This window comes from Rhincodon typus, chromosome 11, assembly GCF_021869965.1.
Source record: "Rhincodon typus isolate 14 chromosome 11, sRhiTyp1.1, whole genome shotgun sequence".
NCBI lineage: Eukaryota > Metazoa > Chordata > Chondrichthyes > Orectolobiformes > Rhincodontidae > Rhincodon > Rhincodon typus.
This window is the reverse complement of record NC_063342.1, coordinates 66,464,696-66,484,641: the sequence shown is the minus strand read 5'-3', so window position 1 is coordinate 66,484,641 and position 19,946 is coordinate 66,464,696. Positions and strand designations below refer to the sequence as shown.

The following is a 19,946-nucleotide window of genomic DNA, read 5'->3' as shown; positions in this document are numbered from 1 at the left end:
GGCTGGGTGGGGGGATGAACAGCTCATGTTGCGACAGCTGCACAGTCCCCTGTTCACAACGAATGGCATAGAAACGGGCCATTCGGCCCAACCAGTCCATAATACCTTCCCACACTTCTTCATTTCATTCCAACAGGACTACCATCACCACATCCTGCCACACCATGTAGATCTCCTGAAATGTATCACAGAATCCCTACAGTGTGGAAGCAGGCCATTTGGCCCATCGAGTCCACACTGGCCCTGTGAAGAGCATCCCAACCAGACCCACCCTCTTACCTTATGTCTATAACCCTGCATTTCCCATGACTAACCCACCTAACCTGCACATCCCTGAACGCTACAGGCAATTTAGCATGGCCAGTCCACATAGCCGGCACATCTTTCGACTGTGGGAGGAAACATGGACCATCTGGAGGAACCCCACACAGGCAGAACTAACCACTGAGCCACCTCAATCACCTCAAATGCTCTCTACTTCTTGGTAAAGCCCATTTCTCCTGAACTCCTAACTAGATTTCTTTTGTTGCTATTTTACAATCAATCCCCCCCCCCACCCCCCACCAAAGGGCAGGTGTTCCCTTACCCTGTCAAACCACTTTGTAAATGTCAGTGGCACAAACCAGATTTTGAGCTTGTAAGTTGTGATCTGGCACCAACAAAATTTGACCTGTCAAAACCAAACAGATTGATGTTTAAAAAGCATGGGACTGGTTCACCAAAGCGCCCCACCGCATCCCCGTGAGAGGTTACACTCCCAAAATGCAGTTGTATGTTAGTGCCCTCGGAGATGGCCATTCATTGTCAAGGTAATCAGGAATGCGTGAGATTCGTCGTCTTGTGCATCATACCAGCATCATCGGTCACACCTAGAGTAATGTGTACCGTTTTGTGTCGAGAAGATGAACAAACCTGCCCGAAAAGGGGAGCAACAACAGTTCACCAGATTGAATCCTGGGATGAGAGGGTTATCCTATGTGGAGAGATTTAGTAGACAAGGCCAGTGCTTCTCTGGAGTTTACAGCAGCAGGAGATGGTCTTGTTGAAACTAGGCTGTGAAGGGTTCTGGCAGGGTAAGATGCTGAGGGAATGTTTCCCATACTGGAGAGACTAGGACTAAGGGACACCACTTCAGGTTAATAGGGTTGCCCATTTAGGAATGAGGTGAGGAGAAGTGTCTTCACACAGAAGTGGTGAATCTTCAGAATCTCTGAGCCCAGAGAGCTATGGAAGCTCAGTGGGTATACTCCAGGCTACAGTCAATATTTTTTTGGGCTCTGAGGGAAATGGGGATCATGCACAGAGGTGGAGTTGAGATAGCTCAACCTTGATCTTCTCGATGGCAGATTGAGGCAATTTGGTCAACTGCACCTATTATGTTTTCATATCCCTCGTGTCAAGGTCACATGTCCTTCTGGAAGCTACCCGAAATTTGTTTCCTTTACCGTCAGTCAGGTGTTTCTATGATGTGAGCCTCATTGCGGTTTTTACTTCCCAATCTAAGCTTCAAGATTCTCCCTGGAATTTGTTGTGTATTTTTTCACTAAGGTGATGGATTCACTGGAAACCTGTAACTTATCAGACACTTGGACAGTGAGGACCATTTATCATCATCTTTGCCCTTGTAGGATTTGCTGAATAATACTGGGACTTGAAGAGTTAAAGCTGTGAGAACAAGTTGGATAGATTGGCTTTGTGTTCTGTTGATATAGGGAAAAGGTTAAAGGGTGATCTAATGGAAGTATTTATGATGATTTAAAGGAGTTGATGAGGTGGATGGAGAGAGGCTGAGTCCTCTGTAGATGAGGGAGAGGTGGGTGTGCACGTCGAGGAGGTATAATCTTTAAATTTAATGCCTGGAGCAATGTCTGAAATGATTCCTTCACACAAAGGGCATGGGTAATCTGGTAATCCTGTCCCAAGAAAGGGACGGAGGGAGGGAATCAATAGAAATTTCAAAACTGAGCCTGAGCTGCTTTTGCTCCGAGAGGCTTTTAAAGAACCTGGAATTGTGGTGGGTTAAAATACTGATCAGCTGTATTCTAATTTAATTCGGATTGAGTGGGACTCCCTCTTATTGCTGTGTAATGCTGTCCACATGTTATAAAAAGCAGTTCTAGTTCTTGTCCTTGATCCTTTAGCTCCAAGTGAAAGTTTACAGAGGAAGGAACACAGATAAGGAACTTTATTAGATGGCTTATGTTTACACACCTTGAGGTTTCTTTTGGAATGACTGTGCGCTTACGCAAGTACCTGAAGCAGTGTTGTACAATCGAGCCTTTGTCACAGCGAATGCCCTACCTTCGTCAGACACTGGGTGTTTCCCAACCAAACCAGAGTGTGCTAACCTGCCGCTTCCCAACTGCTGCTTTTGGAGTTTTGACCCTGGGTAGCATGTTGACTGCTCCTGAGATGTTTGTGGAGCTGTCTGCTGCAGCCAGAGACAGGGGGCGGGGTATTACTAAGAGACAACAACTTTCATGTGGTTCTGGAATGATCTGCTGGGCCTGGCTGGGTACAGGCAGCAGGACACCTTCCCTGAAGAGAATCAGTGAGCCAGTGTGTTTTTACAGCACTTTTACAGCTTCATACTCTTTACCAATCTCTGTCTCCCCCCACCACCCCACACCATTATTTTTAAGCCTGAATTCCATTTCTCAAACTGCTAAGGTGGTCCTTGAAAACATTATCTCTAGTTTGGTTACTAGACTCATAATAGAATAAGACAATGTGTCCCCAGGTGTGTGAGAGAGAGAAGGGGGGAGAAATATTCACTGTTTGCCTCAGGACCTCTGCCCCTCCCCCTGCACCCAGCTGATGAGGTAGATGTTACACATTTCCTATTTCATTGCTCATCTCTGGAATTAGTCACTGATTTTGATGAAAATAAGTTGACTCGCACCATGGTGAGGATTCACTGTTCAAAGCTCCCATTGTCTACCCAATTATCCTACATTTCCCATTAGTGTACAGGAGAGTGTATGGGCTATTTGACAGTAATAGAGTTATACAGCAGAGAAACAGACCCTTTGGTCCAACCAGTCCATGCTGACCATAATCCCAAACTAAACTAGTCCCACCTGCCTCCACTTGGCCCATATCCCTCCAAACATTTCTTATTCATGTACTTATCCAAATGTCTTTTAAATGTTGTAACTTTATCTGCATCCAACACTTCCTCGCACATGGACCACTCTCTGTTTAAAAAAAAGTAGTTGACCCTCATGCCTTTTGTTAAATCTTTCTCTGCTCATCTTAAAAATATCCCCCCTAGTCTCCAAATTCCCCACCCTAGGGAAAAGACACTTGCCATTCACCTTATCTGTGACCTTTATGATTTTATAAACCTCTATAGGGTCACCCCTCGGCCTCCTACACTCCAGTGAAAAAAGGTCCCAGCCTAAACAGCCTCTCCTCATAACTCAAACCCTCCATTCCCACAACATCCTGGTAAATCTCTTCTGAACCCTCTCCACTTTAGTAATATCCTTCCTATAGCAGGGTGACCAGAACTATACACAGTAGTCCAGAAGAGGCCTCACCAACATCCTGTACAGCCTCAACATGACATCCCAACTCCTATACTCAAAGATCCGAGTCATGAAGGGAAGCGTGCTAAACGTCTTCTTAATCACCCTGGCTACCTGTGATACAAACTTCAAAGAATTATGCACCTGAACCCCTAGGTTCCTCTGTTCTACAATACTAGCCCGAGGCCCTACTTTTAGTTGTATAAGTCCTATCTTTGTTTGACCAAATTGCAATAATTATCCAAATTAAACTGCATCTGCCACTCCTCAGCCCATTGACCCAATTGGTCAAGATGTCTTTGTAATCTTAGATAACCTTCTTCACTGTTCACTATACCACCAAACTTTGGCTTTCAGCAATACCTCTAACTATGGGCACAGCCATGAGGTTCAGGACAGGCAGGGTCACTCACCTCCAGCTGCCTCACTGGAAGCAACCATTCCAGTTTTTTAATTTTTTGGTCGATGCGGGTGGAATGATGAGGGGGTGACCTCATAGAATCCCTATAGTGCAAGGAAGAGGCCATTCGGCCCAACACGTCTGCGCCAACCCTCCAAAGAACTTCCCACCCCGACCCTACCCTATCCCCACATTTCCCATGGCTAATCCACCTGGCCTGCATATCCCTGGACTCTATGGGGAAATGTAGCATAGCCAATCCAACCTAACCTGCATATCTGTGCAGAGGAAACCGGAGCAAATCCATGCAGACCCGGGGAGAATGTGAAAACTCCACACAGTTGCCTGAGGCTGGAATTGAACCCAGGTCCCTGGCGCTGTGAGGCGGCAGTGCTAACCACCGAACTACCATGCCACCATGACTCAATCAAAGCTATCAGCCAGTAATCTAGGGCAGTTACTGAGGGATTAAATCGGCTGGTTGAGTCTGAGACCTGGGACATCATCTGGAAAAAGAAATACAGAACGAGACATTACATGAGGGAGATGAGGAGACAGTTTTGTCACTGGAGCTGGTGAGAAGCTTGGAAACTCGCTTCTCCAGCAAGTAATTGTTACCAGTTGTTAATTTTCACTCTCAAAATGCTTGGAGAAGTGGGACCCAGATCAACCTCCCGAAGAGCTGATTGGCTTGCCCCCTTTTCCTATGCAGCCACTTCCACCACCCCCCCCAAAAAAATTACACCGAGGAAACCAGTCTGGGGATGGGAGCTTAAAACAAAGCCAATGGCTGAGGGAATTGGGTGTGGCACCATATTGAGCTGTCAGCGTGCTTTGCTGTGTTTTCAAAGACCAATTTCAACACTGCAGTAAACCTAGCAGCATATTCCAGGCCTAGCTCCTCTCTGCTGAGGGCTGCAGGCACGTTGATGTGAGAGGCTTGAGCCTCCCAAACCCTACAATTATCTGGTTGGGACGCATTCCTGAGTGCAGGCAAGCTAAAGTGGATTAAAATGGGATAAATACAGGGTAAAGCAGCACAGATCAGGGGAGCCTTGTGAATGATACAGGAAACTGAGGCTGCACGGTTAACAATCTGTTCCTGTCCACTATCCCCACCCCTCCCCGATCGCCAATCCAAACACCAGCTCAATGGCTCAGATCCTGACACTTTGACTAGGGCTTGGTTTCAGAATGAGCTGCTTCGCGTTGCAATGAAATACAGCTTCCAGATGCCAAATGATAGGTTTGTGAACAGAAACTTTCCTGTTGTAACCACGCTGCAGGACGTTCCCGTCGACTCGAGAAGGCGGCCGGACGGTTTCCGGAGGGAGATGGAGCATCCTGCTCCCGGAGCTGAAGGAGGAAGGTCGAGCCCACCTGCAAGGTGGGTACTGCGGGGCACACAGGAGCTGGTGTCTCTCGTGGTCAGGCACGTGGCACCTAACTGTGGTTTCAGGGGCTGAAATGTTTTGTGGTCTATTCTTAGTGAGCTTGGGTTTTTATTTTAAACTGTACAGGAGGATTGGTTTCTGGATGTGATCCCGGGATATTTAGCAGCTACAGCTCTGGAGCTGCAACATTCTGCACTGAAACTTTGTCTCCACCAAGAGAAGCCATAATACTTTTGATAAGTGCTGTTGATCAAGGCGTCTCAGTGGAAGCACTATATGAGATCTTGTTAACTGTCCAGCTCATCTGCATTCGCCAGCCTTTCATCTCAGGTTGAGGCTCGCTGGTGAAAGACACAGGCAGACTCTTTCGGAGGGACATCAGGGAAGATTTCCCCACATGAAGGGTAGTACACCTCTCAAACTCTCTTTCCCCTAAAAGGATGTGCTCTGCGATTGCTGGGGGATGCTCGTCTGGAAGCTATTGAGGTTGATGGGGTTTTTGTTTTTGTTAGGAAACAGTGTCGCATGCTCTGGATCTGAGCTGGATAAAGAGAGGTGAATCTCTGAGCAGCCACAGCGTCACCAAACAGTGGGGGGAACAGGTTCGGGATAAATGGGCTGAATGGCCTGCGCTGACCTTACGTTGATTCTCACTGCCCCCATTGGTGCTTCGATTGCCGAAGCATTTTAAAACGTCACAGGGACTTCCCCTGCGCCGAGCATGTGATTTTATTGAGAGATTTCCTGCTCCTGTCTCTGGTCTCCACTGTCCTCCCAGCTCCCTCCGCTTCAGCACACAGTGATATCCAGGCACTGCCCGTTTCCATCCTTATGTAAGAATTCAGCCAATCATTGCACTAACAACCAATTTAAGTGAATCAACTGAGCTTGTAAGGTGGCTCAATGACACTTGGCCAGAAGCTAGGTTTGTGTGAGATGTAGTCGTGGAAGGAATAAATGTGTTCAAGCCCTGTACCTTCTGTGATCCAGCATTGGGTGCACCAGTAGAGTTCCCCTTCTGCTTATCGCCCGTTGCTGCTTCTACAGTTCCAACAGAAAACCATGTTTTCTTTAGGATTGCCAACTGTGCATTCGGGCGCGAGACTTTGTCACAGCCGATTTCGATCCACTTGGCGATCAAATGATGACCTGTAGGGACATGTGCAAGGACCATTTGAGGTATTTTGTTCAGGTGAAGGCGCTGGGTGGGTCAATGATCCACAAAGTGCCTCAGGGTGTGTTGGCCTTGATGATGGCGGTGGTGAGTTGGAGGGGTGTGGGGTTGGTCGTCGTCGGTTACGGGCAGATCTTGATGTGATTGGTGAGCGATACCTCCCCACGAGACCTGCCAGGGGTTGTACGTGGGACGGTGAAATGTTAAAATGCACATCCACTCGGCAAAGTTAGCTGGAGCGAGAGACCAAGGTCGGCACTTCTGTTGGCTCCTGGTCAATCCGAGAAGCCAAAAACTGAAGCACCCGGCCACGTTCCCCGTGAACTGTCACTGCCGTGTTGGCCTCGCACAAGTTCTTCGTTCGGCCTCCATTAAACTGCTGTCTCCAGTGCGGACAGCTCACGTGGAAAAGCACTGGGAAGGCCACAAAGACACTGCCTTATTCTAAACAACCGCAGACACAGTTGGTGAGGTTTTGTAAGATGGGGAAGGGACGACGTTGCCTTTGCATACACCAGCTCTATCGACTCAGCGGACCGGAGGACATGGACATGAGGTTTAGGTAACAGGAGCTGGTTCTTTTCCCTGAGAATTGTGAACCTCTGGATCAGCCCTTCACCTTTGTACTGAACTCCAATTCACTGGATTCCTCTAAGTGAGAGGTGAACCCCTCTCTTGCTGAGGATGGAGGCTTTCCTTGTACAAGGGCAAAACACTGTATAACGTTAACCAGAGCCTGAGTCATCGTCTCGACTTTGTTTCAGTCACTAAGGCAGTCGGGAAGGAATGGCCCAGTGAATTCTGGGTTGTTTAAAATCTCTTCTTGCCTCCTGTTTGGAGATTTTGCAGATCTGGGTGGGCGGGAAGTGATATCATTGTGATGTATGGGGCACCATAACTGGGTGGTTTCTCGGCTGCCCATGTGCAGTCTCTGAGTCACACTTCCTGTGAGTACAGATCCCTCTGTTTCCCTTCCTTGTCCTCCCAGCCCCCTCCGCTTCAGAACACGGTGATATCCAGGCACTGCCCGTTTCCATCCTTATGTAAGAATTCAGCCAATCGTTGCAGTAACAACCAATTTAAGTGAATCAGCCGAGCTTGTAGGGTGGCTCAATGGCACTTGGCCAGAAGCTAGGTTCGTGTGAGATGCAGTTGTGGAAGGAATAAATGTGTTCAAGCCCTGTACCTTCTGTGAACCACCTGGGAGCTTGGGAAGTGTGCTGTGCCCTGCCTCCACGGCAACGCAAAATTTCGCATTGGCGTGGAAATGCTTCTCCAACATTGAGAGAGTGTGTTTGCAAATTGGCAAAATGCTGCCCCTTGAAGGATTCAGTATAACTTAAGTGTCTGACCGGGTAGAGCTCCTGGAGGATCCCATGACAGCTGAGGGCCAGCTCTGCCCAGGGAGGCCTTGTCTTTGGCTCTGGGCCAACAGCCCACAATTTTGAGTCATTCGGAGACAGCTAGAACTGCCGATGCTGGAGTCAGGGCCGACTCAGTGTGGGGCTGGAGAAACACGGCAGGCCAGGCAGCATCAGAATAGCAGGAGAGTCGATGTTTCGGGTCGGGACCCTTCTTCAGAAACATTGACTCTCCCGCTCCTCTGATGCTGCCTGGCCTGCTGTGTTCCTCCAGCTCCATACTCTGTTGACCCTGTGATTTTGGTTGCTCGTCCTTATGCCTTTGCGGAGCAGGTTTATTCAGTTGTCGGGGATCAGGAGAGTTGAGCAGGGTGGAAAATGGGTGGCTGGTTTGTTGTTGTTCACTTTTTTGTTTTGCTGCGTGAACCCTTCTACCCCCGACATCAATGATCGACAGGCCTGAAAGGATGAGGAAACAGTTAGGCCTCAGTCAGTCCAGCGAGACTGGTTAACCTCCAGATTATCCACCTCGCTATATGTGGAAAAGTCAGTCAAGGTAGCAGGACTAGTTGAGGGAGAGCTTGCACAGTCCTAAGCTTCATTGATAATCACACAAGGGAACAAAAGAATAGAGTTGATGTTGAGCTGATATAAGCTAAATGTTTGACCTCCGCTGGAGCATTGGGTGCCTCATTGTTGGAAGCATGTGAACACGTTGAAGAGGGAGCAGAAGCAATTTGCGAGAATCGTTCCAGGGATCAGAGACTTCTGTCTTAAAGAAAGATTGGGGAAGTTAGGACTATTCTCCTTGAAGCCTGGGAGGAATTCTGATTGAAATATCCAAATCACGAGAGCTCTGCACAGAGAAAACAGGGAGAAATGGTTCCTGATCATGGAGAGGATTTATAGTAATTAGTCAAAAAGGCAAAAGCTACTTGAGGAAAATCTTTGTTGTGCAGCAAGTGGCTAGAGCCTGGCCTGGAGGCCTGGAGAATGTGGTGGAGGCAAATTCAAACGAGGCATTCAAAAAGGAAATAGACAATGAGTTGGAAAGGAAGAACGTGCAGGGTTATGGAGAGAAGGCAAGGGCACCAATTCAGCTGCTCATTTGGAGGGCCAGTATATACCCAGTGGGCCACATGGCCTCCTGCCATGCTGTAACAGTTCTGGGATAGTTAACCCAAAAATAAGACCCCATCAACGAACACCAGCGCGCAGCCCTCCTACCTTTGGGTCAGACGGTTGTGGATTCAGACCCCACTCTGGAGACCAAATCTAGACGAACACTTCCTGACACTGCTTGAGCTGCCAGTGTTTGAGATGGACAAGATCCCGAGCCACTAATTTAAAGAATAGTAGGGAAGTTCTCCTGACTGATATTTATTTCTCAACCACCATCGGGTAAACGGGTTATCTGGCCGTTCTCATGTTGCTGTGACATTACAGTGTGTGACTGTCCTTGAAAAGAAATTTCAAGGTTGAGGAAGTTGAAAGTGCTGCAGCAATGCAAACCTGTTGGTTCTTCGATATATGATGAGCTTTGTCTCATGTGGTACCACTAAAAGGACTATGTGCCTAGCCTTCGGTACTTTTACTGTGGCTAAGTAAAACGGTACGGTGGCTGAAGATAGCCACTTGGCTAAAGTACTATTTAGATTTGCTTGGTTTGATTGGAACAGCTACTTGTAGTCAGACAGCGACCGACAAAACACTTGGATTGTAGCACAGAAATGTATCCAACTAAACAAAATTCGACACTGAGCCAGAGACAGAAATGTTGGAATGCAACTGCATTCTCGGCCGCAGAGAGGAGTTTGAAGAAGCTTTCAAAACGGGAAATGTGAGACGAAGGAGTTTGAGGAATGAATTCCAGAACTTGGAGCTGAGACGGATATTGGCATGGAATGGCGAATACAGAGGGGGTGGGCCAAGGGAAAGGAGAGATATGCGTAAGAGACAAAGAGCAAAACTGATTCAGGGATAGTAGGAACTGCCGATGCTGGAGAATCTGAGATAACAAGGTGTGGAGCTGGATGAACACAGCAGGCCAAGCAGCATCAGAGGAGCAGGAAGGCTGACATTTCAGGTCTGGACCCTTCTTCAGAAATGGGGGAGGGGAAGGGGGCTCTGAAATAAATAGAGAGAGAGGGGGAGGCGGTGATAGAAGGTGGATAGAGGAGCAGATAGGTGGAGAGAAGACGGCCAGGTCAAGGAGGCGGGGATGAAGCCAGTACAGGTGAGTGTAGGTAGGGAGTTGGGATGGGGGTTGGTCAGTGAGGAGGGAGGGGCGGGTAGGTGGGAGGGAAGACAGACAGGTCAATGAGGTGGGGACGAGCTGGCTGGTCTTGGGATGAGGCCGGGGGTGAGGAGATTTTGAAGCTGGTAAAGTCCACATTGAGACCATTGAGTTGTAGGGTTCCAAGGCGGAATATGAGGTGCTGTTCCTCCAGTTTCCAGGTGGCATCATTGTGACACTGGAGGAGGCCCAGGTTGGACATGTTGTCCAGGGAATGGGAGGGGGAGTTGAAGTGGTTCGTGACTGGGAGGTGCAGTTGTTTGTTGCAAACCGAATGTAGGTGTTCCACAAAGTGGTCTCCAAGCCTCCACTTGGTCTCCTCAATGTAGAGGAGGCCACATCGGGAACAGCGGATACAGTATACCACATGAGCAGATGTGCAGGTGAACATCTGTTTAATGTGGAAGGTTTTCTTGGGGCTTGGGATGGGGGTGACGGGGGGAGGTGTAGGGGTAGGTGTAGCACTTCCTGCGGTTGCAGGGAAAGGTGCTGGGGGTGGTGGGGCTGGAGGGAGCGGATGAGGGAGTCACGGAGAGAGCAGTCCCTCCGGAAGGCAGATAAGGGTGGGGAGGGAAATATATCCTTCGTAGTGGGGTCAGATTGCAGGTGGCGGAAGTGGCAGAGAATGTTGAATCCGGAGGTTAATGGGGTGATACGATGTCCTCACCCAAAATGACAGAGGCATTTGTCCTGTGCCAGTGTTTTATGTTGATTCACACTGGGAAAGCTGAAGCCTTCTAGAGTTGGTGTACAACAGTGAGGCCTGTTAACAGCCAATGCCAAGGGAGGGGAAGAACCAACAGCAGCCTTTTTCTCACTGGTGTGGTATAATTGTTCCTTTCTAACAGTGTAAACAGCTCTGCTGAGTTGCAGCTGTAATAACAAAAGCCTGCTATCTGAGCAGGCTAAGCCAGCCCATAGAGTAGAAGTTAGACAATGGAAATCGAGCCTTGTTTTAGTAGAATCCTGAGATTATCAAGAGGCCAGCGTTTGCCCTGCACGTCCCTGCATTTCTTGCTGGTGCGGGGCAGCTTCCCATCGTTACTAAAACACACCATGACCTCTTAATCCATAGCTCGCTGTCCTTGCATGATGGCTGCCATATCTCGAGTGTCAGATTCACAATTGTGAAACCTTTCAGCAGAATCCGTGTTGTGACGCGAAGAATCTATACGTGATACTTGTTTGAAGCTCTCAAAGAGAAAACAGTGAATCTGTTATGGTTTCCACTGCGGCCTGATGTTCAAGGGGGAGGCAGTAGGTCCTTGCAAGGCCTTGTAGTGAGGAATTCATGCTTACAGAAGGGGAGGGGAAGAGAGAGAGCGCGGAACAGCAACTGGACCATGATTTATGTATGAGTGCTGGCAATGTACTTGCTCGTTCATCATGGGAGAAGGAAGTCATGAATCACAGTTCCAGGACAGTGTGTGGTTGTCCAGAGGTTGGTGCTGAGTTGTCCTCTACAGTGTCCTGTACCAGCTTCACACACGAACTGCTCCCCCAGCTATCGATTACAGGCTTCCCAGCCCTGAGTGTATGAGGCTACAGGAGGACAACGCCAGTCGGTGCTACAGGGGATGCACCAGCAAGCCAACTGTACCCTCCTCCCCCACAATGGTGCCATCGTTTCCCAGCATGTAAACCCATTACAAGCTCAGCCTCTGATTCCCAGTCAGAGGAAAACGTGTGACTGCAAACGGACCAGGTCCCCATCAAGGTGCACGCCGAAACTAAAAGCGGTTGGTTTCCTCCCTTTTTCCCAAAGACATAGAGCAGCACTCAGAAGACTCGCTGGCTCAGAGCTGCTGGGAATTTCCAGTGGGTTTGGTTACATGCCAGGGATAGGGAGTGCATATGATGCCTCTGGATAAAGCGCACCTCGGGTCAGAAATTGGCACCAATTGCCCATCCACAGTAGAAGTGCCAAGCCCTTGTGCCTTTGCCCGTGGAAACCAGGACAATCATGGGGCACCCAAGGCAGAGCTGTGCCAGGTTCCTGCCACTACAATCAGTGGATTTCTACACATTATCCCCATATCTCTTGATATTTTTAGTGCATGGGAGTCATGTTGATAAAGAAGATCAAGCATGACCTCCTCCAGGTTCGAAGGGCAGAATGGTCTCCTCCTCCTATTTGTCATTTTGACGTGACTGGGACTGGAGATCATTTGATTGGTTCAATGCAATGCTCCCTGTAAAAAGCTGCGGAGCGACCTGGAAGCACTCGGGCAGCCTGCTCTGAAGGTCACCCCTTTCTGTTACTGCCTGTGCATGGGACAGAATTTAAAAGAGCCACGCACTTCAAGAAGCCACATCCTCGTGTATGTCGAACTAAAAGGGAACACGATTGAATGTCAATCCTGGATTTCCAGAACCCACGGGACAGTTGAACCAAACCCTGCACCGACTGCAGTGACAATGTATTTCATTTGGTAGTCCCAGTATCATTCTGCGCTTTTTTTTCACAAATGCAAAACATTGCAGATGCTAGACATCCAAAACAAAAGCAGAAAATGCACAATAGACCAGAAGGCATCTGTTGGGAGAGAAGCAAGTTTAATGTTTCAAGTTGGTAACAGCAGATCTGACCAGAGACCTTTCTCTCTCCCCAGATGCTGGCTGATTTTTATGCACCCATAGGATGGGGGCATTGCTGGCTGGGCCCAGCATTTTTTGCCCGTCCCTTGCTACCCTTGAGAAGATGGTGGTGAGCTGCCTTCTTGAACCGCTGCAGTCCATGTGCTGTAGGCAGACCCTCCCTTGGGGAGGGAATTCTAGGATTTTGACCCAGCGACTGTGAAGGAACAGCGATATATTTCCAGGTCAGGATGGTGAGTGGCTTGGAGGGGAACTTGAAGGTGGTGGTGTTCCCATAAATCTGCTGCCCTTCTCCTTCTAGATGAAAGTGATCATGGGTTTGGAAGGTGCCGTCTGAGGATCTTTGGTGAATTTCTGCGGTGCATCTTGTAGATAGTACACACTGCTGCTACTGATCAACAGTGGTGGAGGGAGTGGATACTTGTGGATGTAGTGCCAGTCAAGCAGGTTGCTTTGTCCTGGATAGTGTCAAGCTTTTTGAGTGTCGTTGGGGCTGCACTCATCCAGGCAAGTGGGGAGTATTCCATCACACTCCTGACTTGTGCCTTGTAGATGGTGGTCAGTGTTTGAGGAGTCAGGAGGTGAGTTATTTGCCACAGTATTCCTAGCCTCTGACCTGCTTTTGTAGCCACTGTGTTTATATGGTGAGTCCAGTTGAGTTTATGATCAATGATAACCCCCAGGATGTTGACAGTGGGGGATGCAGTCATGGTAATACCATTGAATGTCAAGGGGCGGTGGACACTCCTGCTTTTTATGTAGCCTTATGAGCTGGGGGAAAAGAAATCCGAAAAGGCCACGCTCTGCAGACTGTCAAAGAGGTCTGAATTCCCTTTCCTTGTGTGCCAGTTAACAGAATCCAAGATAAATTGGGAAGTAGTAAAGCCGTCACAGTAAATAAGTATAGACACCAGTGAAATGATTGTCTTATTTTACTGCCTCTATTCAGCCTACTTTGCATTGTAGAACCAACACAAATTGAAGGTATTCGGCCCATTGTGACCATGCTGTGCTCAGATAGAGCTGCTCTCTTAGTCCCACAGCCCCTGCTTTTTCCTTGTCGGCCCTGCAAGTTTTTTCTCTGAAGATTATTTTCCACTTAGTAGGCTTTGATTTGACGCTGTCTCCTCCACAGTCTCAGTGCATTCCAGGCAATAGCAACTAGCTGTGGAATAAAGCTTTTCCCCTAAGTGACATGCATCTCAGGTCTGTTGCCTCTGGGCCTCAATCTTTGTGCCAATAGGAATAGTTTCTCCCTATTCCCACTGCCTAGGCCCCTCGTCAAATCTGCTCAGAATTATCTCTTATCCAGGGAGAATAGCCTCAACCTCTCCAACCCATCCATCTGTGGACCTGAAGCTCCTTGTCCCTTGAAGCATTCTTGTGAATATTTTTCTGTACTCCCTCTAACGTCTTTACATCGTCCTGAAAATACGGTGCCTAGAGTTGGAAGCTCTGCTCTGTTTGAGGCTGAGCCTATGTTTTATGCAAGTTAACTATAAATTCCTCACTTTTGAACTCTGTTTCTTTTAAATACTATCAGGATCCATACAACTTAGAAACCTTCATAATATCATCTGGTAAGATTTAGACTGGAAGTATCAGTGGCAGTTAAAGCCAAGCTAAATATTCATCAAGTCTTGAGAGTCCAGGAGGCAGTTCAGCCTCCATCCTGACTATTTCAAAGAGTCATCCAGTTAGCTGCACTCACATGATCTTTCCCCACAACCCTGCAACTTTCATCTTTACAATTACTTATCCAATTCCCTTTTCTCAGCTATGATTGCGTCTCCTCCTGTCAGACAGTATATCCAGCTCGTGGTAACTTGCTGCATCTTTCTGCTCGTCTGCCCACCCCCCTGCTTCTTGTAGCCATTGCCTTAATTCTGTGCGCTCTGGTTATCCACCCTCCTGCCAATAAGTAGAAACCATTTCTCAGCATCAAAATCCCTCATCATTTCAAAAGTCTCTCATCCAGTGCGTGTAAATAATAGCTGCTGATGGTCAGTATGATTTCTGATGGTGTCATCAAGTGTGATGGTTGGGAAGGGTTGGAAGCAAAATAATTGTGCAAGCATAAACCGCAGATTGATGTGTCAGCTTGAGACGTTTTTTGGTTTTAACGTGCGAGCTGTGTTTTAGAAGAGTTTGTGGGAAGTTGTGATGGCAAAGGCAGACTGAAGCCTTGGGCTTGGTTCAACCCTTCAATTGGGTGAGGTCACTGCCAATGATGTAATGGGCTTGCTGAGCCAATCATGGGCGGGGCAGGAAAGGGAGGGAAGGGGGCTGGAGGTAATGTAGAGAGAGGGGGGTGTGGGTGGAACATCTGACGGATTGTCACTTGCAGATAACTCATTACTGTAAAAGGCAGCTTGCTTGCTCTGAAAGCTGGAGGGGTCCTCTTACAATACAGAGGGAAAGAGTCATCCTGCAGCTGACGGGGCAGGATTCTCCCAAGAGGTAAGTTCTCTGCAGGTGAAGTGAGAGAATTTGTTTGAGGCAGTGTTTGAAGTCTGCAAGCACTCGTTGCTATTTTAAACTCACGGCTATTTGTGCTGAGGGAGTTCTCGGAGTTATTTAAGTGATGCTGCAGCGTGTTTACTCTGGGTTGTGCCCTTCCCCTGGAGTTGGCACATTGCGTTCTGTCACACTGTTAAGTCTCACATTCACTTCTTCACGGTCCACAGGAAAAGGGTTGGTGAGGTGGGGGCAGGTGGCGGTAGTAGTGCTGAAGTTTGGAGTTAGAGTTGAGAGGGGGAGACCTTCCTTTTAAGACAGAGTTCCAGTTAAAACTAGAACGTGTGAGAGAGGACAAAAAGCCTTTGAAATGCAAATTGCAGGGGATTGAGTGGTAATGACATGCCAGATGAATGTGAATTTTCTGTAATGATGCCGGCGTTGTAGTCGATCATGAGACAGTCAGCTAATAAGAGAAGTAACCTGTGGATTGCCAACTTCTGAGGGAATTTCTATATTTTTTATTTCTGCCCCTGTATCCCCATATGACCTACCCCCAAAGCTGGGGCTGCAAGTCCCCTATAACTATGTACTGTAAGTGGATGTGAGGCAGGTTGCTGTGCTAACTACTTAAAAAACAATAAAAAATATTCATTGTGGGCTTTTCATCCACACTTGTCCTTCATATGGTCCTTTTAAAGGAGCACCATCTCTCTCGGAGTAACACTGTTTTGCCTTGAATGTAATCCTCCCCACTCCAAAACTGGTGGTTGTGCCTTTAGCTCCACTAGAGTCAGAATCTCTGGAATTCCTTCCCCCAAACCCTTCAACCTCTCCATCAGACGTTCCTGTGCTGACTTTGCTTGGGTCAACCCCTTTAAGATACCATGCGGTCTGGCCATGGGATAAATTTGTCAAGGGCCCATGTAATTGAACAAATTGCTACAAGAGAAGGTACACTGCTCTCTCTCTACCTCATTTTCTCCCTTCTTAAGATGCTTGTTAAAACAGACCCTCTTTTTAGCCGCCTGACCTGGTATTGCTGCCAGTTCAGTGTTAACTTTTTGTCATATTATTCTCCTCCAAAAGGCGCTATGTAAATGCAGTTCTCACGGTGCATGTGTAGTGATATAAATCTCGTTTTTTTTCGGCCAAGAGCTTTTTAAATGTAGGAGCAGGGAGGGCAATCCCTTTAAGTTGCCCTGTGTAGTACAAAAGTTGTCATAGCCTGCTGTCTCGGTTGAGAGAAACCACTGGTGCTGCTTTAACCTGAGGGTGAAGGTGAAGGGGAAGGGGATGGGGAGAAGTTGAGAAGGCGAGAAGGCAGGTCCTTCATGGTCATCTCAGCCGTTGTGGGAATTGAACCAGAGCTGTTAGCATCTCTCTGCATCGCAGAGCAGTCATCCAACTAACTCAGCTAATCGACCTCCTATTGTTCTATAATGTGGTAAAAGTGGCTGTTGTATGTGAGGAGCATCACCACAGTATCTGTCAATCTGTGTGACGTTAGTGTATGAAATGCTGTCCTGTGCGGTGTTCAAAGCATCCACTGTGGAGAAGAGTCCACTCTGGTGATAATTGGACAGTGTCTACAGCCTCTGCTCCACTGCCATGCCCTGTTGAACTTGCTGCGCTGTGATCTCCGCTCTGTGTCTCATAAATCCCCCCCTCTCCCACCCAAACCCCAGCCTGCACCCAATGGCTGGAGGAGGCCCTATCAACTCAGAAGGGTTCTGAAGGAGGGCTTGAAATATTAACTCTGCTTTCTCTCTTCACAGAAGCTGGCAGACCTGCTGAGTTTCTCCAGTAATTTGTGCTTTTCGTTTCCAACTGGTACATTCTCCTTTTAGGGATGGAAAGCAGGCATCTGTATTGGCGGTAACAAGGCGTCGAGCTGGATGAACACAGCAGGCCCAGCAGGAAGGCTGATGTTTCGGGCCTAGACCCTTCTTCAGAAAAAAGGGTCTAGGTCCGAAACGTCAGCCTTCCTGCTCCTCTGATGCTGCTTGGCCTGCTGTGTTCATCCAGCTCCACACCTTGTTATTTCAGATTCTCCAGCATCTGCAGTTCCTGCTATCTCTGTATTGGCGGTGACTGGTACGTGACTCCTGGTCAACATTGTTGACCGTTAACTCTTAAGCCCCCAGCCCCCAACAACGCTTATCGTATTGAAGCTGCTACCGCGCTCTTCCCAAATAATGCTGTCATCTTCACCGCCTCCCGGGATGCACGGTAAATGCTGGCACATGCAGCGGTACCACCGCCAAAGAGATTTGAATTTATTCCTTCAAGCTAGGAGCTTGCTGGGTGGGGTCTGCTGAGCTGAGTTTGGAGAGTGCACAGGGACCGATGGTGGGAGCTTTAACAGGGAGGGACCTGGATTACAGGAGCTGATAACTCTAAAACAGTCCCAGAGAACTGAAGGGAAAAAGTTCTGAGTGAAAGGGACCAGGGTGAGAGGGAGAGCAAGAAAAATATTGCAGAGGGTACAAAGGACCCTCCAGGTAGCCACTTGACTCGTGGAGCTGGAATCATTAAGGACCAAAAACAGATGTGGGTGTAGCTTCACAAACGGTAAATAGTAAAAGTAACCTGGGTCATAAAGATGCGACACCTTTTCAAGGTTCAGCTTCTGGCTGTTCGTTTGAAGGCTGAGGGAGGGGTAAGCTTGGCAGTCTGTGCTCTCAGTCCGTACTGTCGTAAACGAAAAAGATTAGCGCATTGTGAGGGGTTTGCTATTCACGTTATAAAACAGGGCGGCGACAACAACAAGCTGCATTTATGCAGCACCGTGATAAATCAGCATAAGACGAGGTCAGGCTTTGAGCCCCATGAAGGCAGTGAAAAGTTTTTAGTTAGGGAGGAGAGAGAGAGACGAAGAGGTTTAGGGAGCGTATCCCAGAGTTTGGGGGCTCGGCAGCTGAATGCACAGTCCCCAATAGGTTAGCAAAGGGGAATGCTGAGGCACAAAAGGTCAGAGGTGGAAAAGTGCAGTGACCTTTGTAGGTTTGTTGCACGGGATAAAGTCATGGCGATTGAGGGAAGTCGGGAGGTGGCAAGGCTTTTAACAGAAGTGTGAGAGTGTAGTTGGACCAGGAGTCAATGTTGGTCAGTGAGCACTGAGATAAACAGCATAATGAGGAGATAGTTGGAACCGCAGATGCTGGAGTCTGAGATAACACGGTGTAGAGCTGGATGAACACAGCAGGCCAGGCAGCGTCAGAGGGGCAGGAAAGCTGACGTTTCGGGTCTGGACCCTTCTTCAGAGATGATGATGAGGAGGTATAATGAGGAGGTGGACAAAGTAGTTTTGAATGAGCTCGTCTGTGTGAGTGCAGACCTTAGCTGTGTGAGCTCCTGGTGAATGATACTGTTGCTGCATCACGCTCTAGTAACTAGCTGCCCCCGCCTACATTTGAGAAGGAAATCCTTTTTCTGCTGGGAAGCAAACACTAGAGGGAAGACGAAGCAAGTTTTTCTGTGATCTATCAACGAGGGGAATTGTTTAATTGGGGATGCAGATGCAGGAGAGGGTTGTTTCTCAGTGAGAGTGTAGACGCCCACATCATCAACCACAAACTATGTTCTGCCTTTTTGATTGATTACTGACAGCTTTGGCCTAATGCACACTGTGGTTAGAGTAATGGGAGGGTGCAAAGCATTACAGACTTCCAGTCAGTGATATCCACTCACTGAGCTCCTAATCTTAAGATTGGAAGGTTAACAGAAGACAGAAGCACAAACAATTAGCCATTAAATTTACCATCCACTGCTCAAACTGCACCTCCTGGGGTATGACTGTTTCAGAGGCCAGAGGAGAGATTGAAATATCAGAGCAATGCAGAGTACTGTTGAAGAGCCAGAATAGGTACCGTCATGTCAGGGTCAGGGCGGAGGCGCTATGTTTATTATGGACCTTACCCCGGGTATGTAGGTGACATGGTGAAAATGATCACCTGCCTTATCGCAGGGGAATCCTGACCTCATAGGCCTCGGCTGTGTCTCAGTCTTGCTTCAGAGTCCAAGTGTTGAGGGGTCCCTCCTACCGCGGAGAGCGGAGCACCCTCTCTGGGCTATCACTCCAGTCGAGTACTGATGCAGCACTGCACAGTTGGAGGTGCTCTCTTTGTCAGTTGAGATGTCAAATGAGGCCTAGTCTTCCCTCCTCTGATGAAGATACAAATATTCTGGGGAATTTCTCTTGGCCTCCTGATCAGTACGCATCGCTCGATCATCACAAACACAGATTTACTGGTTATTATTTGTTGTTGTTTGTGGGAGCTTGCTGTGCATGAAATTGTCTACATCCCTTACTTCATGGCAACAGTGACTAGACTTCATAAAGGAGCTGATTGGCTATAAAGCACCTTTAGTAAATGCAACAAAACCAGAAGTTGCTGGAAAAGCTCGGCAGGTCTGGCAGCATCTGTGAAGGAAAAAACATAGTTAACGTTTTGGCTCCAGTGACCCTTCCTCAGAACGTGCAAACCTGACTAAGTGAGGAATTAAAGGGGAAGGGGGTCTCTCTCTCTCTCTGACACACTCACATGCCTCTGAACTGACAGTTCATGGAGTGTTGGCGCAGACAAATCGTCTTGTCCTCTTTGAGATGGCCACACACAGGAATGTCAAGAAAGGACAAGTGAGTGAAGGCTGGTGTAGGATTAAAGACAGCTACTAGATTCTGCTACAAGGTGCAGGGCTGAATGAACACAGCAGGCCAAGCAGCATAATAG

At 48.1% G+C, this 19,946-nt stretch overlaps 1 protein-coding gene across 5 annotated transcripts in view; it reads left to right on the top strand.

Moving 5' to 3' along the window:
- shroom2a (shroom family member 2a) overlaps positions 1-19,946 on the top strand; it is a 305,723-nt gene that overhangs the window by 155,835 nt on the left and 129,942 nt on the right. For 4 of the 5 annotated variants that reach the window (XM_048602587.1, XM_048602588.1, XM_048602589.1 and 1 more), the window contains one exon: positions 5,217-5,317. In XM_048602587.1, coding sequence (XP_048458544.1) covers positions 5,217-5,317 — 101 coding nt within the window. Of the gene's footprint in view, positions 1-5,216; positions 5,318-15,077; positions 15,214-19,946 lie in introns of those variants that run through there. The other variant, XM_048602591.1, reaches the window with a different exon arrangement.